The sequence below is a fragment of the Alosa alosa genome, chromosome 23 (assembly GCF_017589495.1).
Source record: "Alosa alosa isolate M-15738 ecotype Scorff River chromosome 23, AALO_Geno_1.1, whole genome shotgun sequence".
NCBI classification, from domain to species: domain Eukaryota; kingdom Metazoa; phylum Chordata; class Actinopteri; order Clupeiformes; family Clupeidae; genus Alosa; species Alosa alosa.
Window position 1 is genome coordinate 19,998,500 of NC_063211.1, and position 7,527 is coordinate 20,006,026.

The 7,527-nt window shown below is 43.1% G+C and overlaps 1 protein-coding gene across 1 annotated transcript; it reads right to left on the minus strand.

The window, feature by feature from the left end:
* Window positions 1-5,315: 5,315 nt before the first annotated feature.
* On the minus strand, window positions 5,316-7,527 carry arl4ca (ADP-ribosylation factor-like 4Ca). The gene is made up of 2 exons (XM_048235502.1): window positions 7,259-7,527; window positions 5,316-7,143 (listed from the first exon to the last, which is right to left on the minus strand). The coding sequence occupies exon 2, from the start codon at window positions 6,886-6,888 to the stop codon at window positions 6,310-6,312; it is 579 nt and encodes a 192-aa protein (XP_048091459.1). The 5' UTR covers window positions 6,889-7,143; window positions 7,259-7,527; the 3' UTR covers window positions 5,316-6,309.

Genomic DNA, 7,527 nt, shown 5'->3' on the forward strand with positions numbered 1-7,527 from the left:
GAAAGAAAACAAAAAATAAATGTCCTCTCATGTCAGAGGCAATTTGGTGGGTGACTAATATGTTCTAAATGACCAAAACAACCCTGTGCTTTCCTTCACAGCTGCTCTGCACGGGAAGAGTCCAAAAGAGAGCAAAAGAGAGCAAAACATCTCAAACGCTGCTTGTGTAAGCTAACACAGTATGCATCTTTTATAAGTGGCACTCATCTGCAAATGTGCATGTTTATTAAAATGAAATTAAACAAAAAAATATTGATTGATGTATGCAACTCTGACTGAGTCATTATAAACACCATTTGCTGATGTGCAAACACTGGTTGTAAAATGGGAGCATAGTTAACATGCAAGCCGAATTTCTCAGAACTTCTGACATCTAAAATGGCGCTTGCTCCAAATAAATCCCGCTAGCTTGAATAAACATGCCATTTTTGTGCCAACCCAACAAAAGCAAACAGCCTATTAGAGATTTCAAAACAAGTCGAGGCCATCAATTAGCTCTGTGGCAGCGGGTGTTTGGAAATGTGTCTGCTCTCTTGTTCAAGATTGTGGGATTCGCACAGACACGTCAACGCCACCACAATGATGCTGCACACTCAGTCAGTGGGTCTGGTTCACACAAACACGAAATTCACACGCGTTTCTATATGAGGTGCCAGGACACAGCATCCCTTCAACAAACTCTTTTCAACATTTTCACAAGAGCCGAGGACTCTGCTGATCTGCTGATTTGACTGCTAATTAGTTCCAGTAAACCAATATTTGTAACCCTCATTTACTGCATTAACAAGATGCTGTAAGCACTGACAGCCATCAGGGGATGTTTTCAGAGGTTTTGCTTGGCTTTGTAGTTCATTGTGCTTGCAGTGTTGTTTTTGAATGTGTTTCATCAAGAAGTCATCAACTTTGTTGCTGTGAGATCTTGTTTTGTTTTTGTCTTAGTATCTGTTTCCGTAGAAACCAGCTCATTGTTGATGTACCTGCAGTGCCATAAATAGACATTTCTGCACCAAACAACTATGGCATAAATAATTCAAACTAACACTCTGAAAACACAAACATAAGATAACGCCTGTTGAGGAGAGAGTGATGATTTAAACAACCCTGCTCTGCAGAAGGCGAAGGCAGAACTGAAGTGGATAAACTACAGCTATAACCATCGGCCTTTCCTCTGAGCCAGATTAGGGCCTCATCTGACCTGTTTCAGAGTGCAATGTGAATATGTTTTGTAAATTTCTTTGGACAAAAACAAGCATCTAATACCAACTGTTACCTCAACTATGCCTACACTCATACAAACAACGGCAAATGTATGACCAACAGTCTTCATCTAGAAAAGACCTGAATCTGTGGTCCTGGGCTGATGCTGTTCTAAAATACAATGTGAGTGTGAATGCAGTCTTAAAAAAACCTTTGAGTATGATCACAAATATGTGATTAGAATGTGGCCCACTGAAAGTTCCATTTAATGAAGTAAGAATGAACTTAAGCAAGTGTTTGTTCAATTCTACACCTGTATTCATAATTGGGGGCCTAGCAGCGAAGCTGCCATTGAGTTACTAGCTTTTCCTATTATTGTTCCTCTGCCATTGGAGTCTATGGCAGCCCATAGAACGCCTGGCTAAAAAGTGCTGAAATTTGGCAGAAAGTTTCGGGACACTGCACTGACCACTCACGCTAATTTACGGATCTCTAAACCCAGCCGTCTAGCGCCATCAACAGGTCAAAATTTGGCCGAAAATTGAACCGCTGGGTCTAAAGTTATGAAATTCGGTGCACTGATTCACACTCTAGTGCCACCAATGGGTCGAAACTGGACTCGCATTCACGTATGTGACCATTGAGTGTGTGTCCGATTTTAACAAATCAGGTACTGTTGGAATCCCTAGACTGACCTGAGTTCAATGACCCCTATTATGTCACTTTCCGCCATATTGAACCTCCACCATATTGGATTTATTCCAAACTCTATGAAAAGTTAATAATAAAATAAAAAGTTAATAATAAAAGTCAAATTTCTTCCGATTTTCATGAAACTTGGCAGAGATGATCATCAGACTGAGCCGCACAAAAGATACTTGTCAGATTTTTCAATTTCAAGTTTGTTTGCCCGTGACAGCCAATCAAATATGGTGACGAAGCCGCCAAACAGGAAGTGGACAAACATCTAGGTGACGCTTTGAGTTAACATAACAAAACTCGATACCATTAGTCAGGACTCTGTCCCAATCACTCACAGCAATTTTTATGCATATACATTGCATAAAACAACGCTTTAGCGCCACCACCAGTTCAATAATGGACATGCGTTCATGCGCGTGATCGTTGACTCTTTTATCTGATTTTTCACAATTGAGGTAGCGTCTGAATCCTAGGACCATCCCGAGTTCATCGACCCCTATCCCATCACTTTCTGCAATATTGGATCTCCGCCATATTGGATTTAATACAAACTCTACGAAAAGTTTCAGCGGTTACAAATTTCCTCCGATTTTCAAGGAACTTGGCGGAGATGATCTTCTGACCGAGTAGCACAAACGATACTTGCCAGATTTTTCAATTTCAAGTTTGTTTGCCCGTGACGGCCAATCAAAAATGCTGACGAAGCTGGCAAACAGGAAGTGGACTAACATCTCGGCTACGCTTTAATGTATGAAGTCCAAACTTGGTACAGGGAATTGGTATCTTATTGTGAGGACGCACTACGAAATTGGCATCATGTGGCCTATATAGGGGGCGCTGCAATACAGGAAGTGAGCTCCTATCTTAGCAACGCTTTGATGTATGAAGTCCAAACTTGGTATAGGGACTTGGTACCTGATTGTGAGGACGCACTAGCAAATTGGCATCATTTAGCCTCTATAGGGGGCGCTGCAATACAGGTAATGAGCTCTTATCTCAGCAACGCTTTGATGTATGATATCCAAACTTGATACAGGGGACTTAGTAGCTGATTGTGAGGACATGCAAGGTAAGTGGTCTCATTTGGCCTCTAGGGGTGCTAAAATAAAGAAAGTAAGCTCACATCTCAGCAACACTTTGGTGTATGAAGTCCAAACTTGGTAGAGGGACATGGTAGCTGATTGGACATTGGTGTAACTTGGCCTCTAGGGGCACTGTAACAAAGTAAATGCTTATTTCTCAGCCATTCTTTATCCATTTGCCATCAAACTTGCTGTGACTGCTTGCTCATGCCATGGCAACACCATTCCTGCTAGCACTCTGCTAGGCCCCCACATTGCTGCTTGCAGCTATATTTCTGGAATGTAGTCCTCAAAAGGGTTAATCCACATAGGGATGCATTCTGGGCTGGACTCATGCCAAATTTGTGAGACTGGATCCATTTCAGGAGTCAGTCGCCATCTTGGCATATCTTAGAATCCATTTTCCACCCCATTTCACAAGAGTGACAATTTATTATTGATATCTCCTAGCCATGCACTTGTCCACTCCCAACATCTCCAAAAATACCACCGTTCTCCAACACCGTGTTTGGAGTGGCAAAATGGTTCCCCGCTGAATGAATAATCTATCCCTTTCACTATGGAACAATGTATTATTCACCCGACCCGACTGAGCGCAATAGTGACTGTCTCTATCCATCATCTCACGGATCTCCACTGTGTCTTAATCAAGATGTATGCGCTGCTCCCTCCCTTTCAAATGGGCTTGAGCAAAACCATTCCACGTTTCTAATAACATTAGGGATCCAGTGATATTCACCAGCCAGGGGACAGGTATGAGTCCAGGTTGTAATTTGTGAAGGACATGCGAGAAAGTACATCTGCCCTTGGACAGATAGAGGTCATGTCAGAGCCCACAGGGGAATATAAGCCATACTACTCACAGCTGACTGAACAAGCTACTTCTGTAAAGACATACTTTTATGTAATTATTTTGTAACATTTTATGACATGCAAATACCAAAAACTTGTGTGAAATGAATAACTTACAGAAAGGGTTTAGACTGTCTGTAATAAGCATGTGCATCTCTGAGAGTACAGTATCTGACCGGTGCCTCTGTCATTTAGAGAAAGTATTTGACATTGAAGGTAAAGGTTTTGGGTTGACTCAGGGTAGATCAGGTTTGGGTAATAACATATGTACTACACAATACACTGAATGATGTGAAATCAAACCAATGTACAGTACCACTATATTGGTAGCGAGAAGTTGCTGTTGCTATGTAATTGGACACGCTATAAAAAGATGATGTAATAAATGCAAACAACCAAAACAAACCCAACCCAATGATGATGCCAGGCAGTAAATGGTCTGTTACCTGTCCAAGTCAGCGTGAAATAAGCCAAATGTGCCTAGTTAGTGAGGTGCGGCGCCATCCTCCTCTGCTCAGGATTTTGTTATGATGAGTCCTCATGGGCCTCGTTAAGATACAACCAGCTTCTGTTGCGAACACATCTAATGCCATTTTCTCTGTGAGAATGTGGAGGGAAATTTGCACCTAAAGTTTGCTGAGGAATTTTGTTTTTCTTTTGGACAGCAGTTCCAAACAAAAGTTACCTTTTCATTAACTGTAGATACATTAAACAAAAACATTTGTCAGCTGCTGTCACAGACACCATGTTGTTGAGGATGTGGGACGAGTCCAAGGACCTTCCACTGAACGGGGGATCCTGGGGAATAATATTTTTTAAATATATTTTTGGGCTTTTTGCCTTGCCTTGACATTGAGATAAGACAGTGAAGAGACTGACAGGAAGCGAGTGGGAGAGAGAGATGGGAAATGACCCGGGTCCCCATGGTCCTTGGGCATGAATATGGTACGGGTGCAGTAGCTACTCTTTCATATCTTTCACTCCTGATTACTGCAGCACACGTTTGGCTTGTCTCCGGCTCTGGTTTGGCACAGGCTTGGAAGGCTTGAAAGATGCAAGATAAGAGATGTGTCTGTACTCTACAGTGACAGTAGTGATGAAAGAGAGGGAGAGAGATACAGAGAGAGAGAGAGAGAGAGAGACAATGCCTCCCCAATGCCTCCCTCTAATAGAGCGAACATTTCCCATCCATACGTGGCTTTTCTAATTACGCACACCTATTAATATCCACTTTCAATTTGTCTGAGTGACATCAGGTCAGTTATGGGCCTGGAGGCGTGTGACTCGCACGGGACCAGACACGTGTATGGTGGAACACCTAACATCTTGTGCAATGTACCCGCTGCCAACTGAGAGCTGCTTAATTGATTTTCTTCAGGTCACTGAGGAAGTGATACACGATCTGCTGCTCCCACTAAAATCTTTTACAAAGAGCTGCTGGGCAAGAACGCACAAAGAAATGAAATGTTAAGACTGAGAGAATAAAGCTTAGTCATCTCTTTTTTATTTCTTTTTGCTTCTACATCAATTTTAAACAATACCCAGGTGCAATCTTCACTTAGGGAGCAGTATCGTCATCAGCGTCACACAATCTTACTGCAAACACTTTAGGATATAAAAATGTAAATAAAAACTTTTTGGTTTTGTGTGCAATGAACAGTCCAACTTTAAATCATAAGGTGTACTAGACAACATCTGGAAAGTGCTCCGATGTGCACTATGAACATCTTGAACATGAAATAAATATGGCAGCCTTCTCAAAAATCACGACTCATAACCCAAAAGGCATTCAGAGGGCAAGTGATTTACAGTCATAGAAAATAAAGGCAAACCCTAACCCTGCTAGGAGATGACCCTGGTGCTGGTCTGTCTGGCCTGGGACACACCCAGTCTTGCCATGTCTGGGCCAGATCACTTCCAGTACCACCTGCTTCCTGGGATCTAACCACTCAGCTATAGGCATGATGTGCAACGTGGGTGAGAGGAGTCAGTACAGTAAAACAAATCTTCTGCATGTCACTAAAAGATACAAAAGAACACAAAACAAAAATACAAACAATGGATCACTGTTGTGAGATAGCCACTAGTGATGCTGTGTGGGATGTGGTCTTTACGGGGGACGCTTCAAGGCTATCACCATTCACATACTAACCGTGACACCAACTTTTTGAAATTGTCAAGCAGCAACGAACAGGAACCAGCCCGTTTAAACTTTTTTTGATTGTGAATGCCAGTTGCTTTTCCTAAACTTAGTTAACTAAAGGTGGTTGGCAACAGCATTTAAGTTCCATTCTTTTTAACTTGCAACACGCTGAAAATCAGCAATAATTACAATAAATCTTGAATAATTAGAATAATTAAAACTTAATCACGGCACACACAAAATCTCTTCAATCCTGCCAAACACAGCATCCTCAAGCAGCAGCAATGTTACATTTCTTTTTTCTAGTGATATCATGATGTCATTATTGAGCCGTTATCGTTTCTTCTTCTGCTTCAAACTTTTTCTCCGTTTCACAATCATTTCATACAATTTGTCCATACCCTCGTGAAGTCCCTCGCCAATTATGGCGCATGCGGGTTGGACGTGGTACGTGGTGGACGGGCTGAGCTCGTGAAGAGCCAGGTGTTTCTCAATATCGGAAACAGGAAGAGATCTCGGAAGATCCTGCTTATTTGCAATCACCAGGAGAGGAGTCCCCTGATTTTCGGCAAATTTGGTGATTTTGTGTAGCTCTGTCTTTGCCTCCTCCAATCTGTCCACATCCACGGAGTCCACAACGTATATGATTCCATCCGTGCACCTACTGTACGACTTCCACAGAGGTCGCAACTTCTCCTGGCCACCCACATCCCAAAAGTGACAACTAATACCCTTCGCGGTGCCATTGCTCAGTTTAATCTTTTCGGTGTTGAATCCGATGGTAGGAACAGTGTTGACAAATTCGTTGAACTTGAGTCGATAGAGGACAGTCGTTTTGCCCGCAGAATCTAGTCCTAACATCACTATGTGCAGGGACTGAAATGCGGCGATGTTAGAAAAACTATTCCCCATTTTACGCAGGCTAAGCAAAAATACCAATGCAAGGAATCATTAGAATAGTCCTACACTTGGAAGGTGCGTGAATGTCAAAGAATCCACAGAAATAGCTGATCCCCACCTGCGACTTCAAGCAAGCGACCAGTCAAACGATACAGATGCAAAATCAACCCAAAGACATGATCCTGTAGCCTACCCACGGCCTCCTTCGCCGACTCCCACGCCACACAACAGCAAGAGAGCGTCTGGCATCAGTGCCACAGCACCCGTCTGCAATCCAATAACATATTAAAATGATGTATCTTTAACCTCCATTCTCCCAAGCAAAAACAGGCAAGGGCGTGTGCGATCCAGTCGGTATTTCAGTGCTCAACGCGCAACGTACCTCCCGATGTCTGTCGGCAGGGAGGATGCCTGAGAAGGGAGCAGTGGTTGCAGCAGAATACGAATCTTGTTTTCGGTGTACTGACACAGACGGCCGACAACTCAGCGGCACTGCGGGTAGAACAGTCTCTTCCGAGGTTTACACGCAGCGACACAGTCGTCCCTGAGGTGGAAACCAGCCCCAAACCACGGCCAGAGTTGAGAGGGAGACACGCTCCTTTCGTTACCTCCGTCTTGCACGACGGGCAGTTCCAGTGCGGCTGGTGCGTG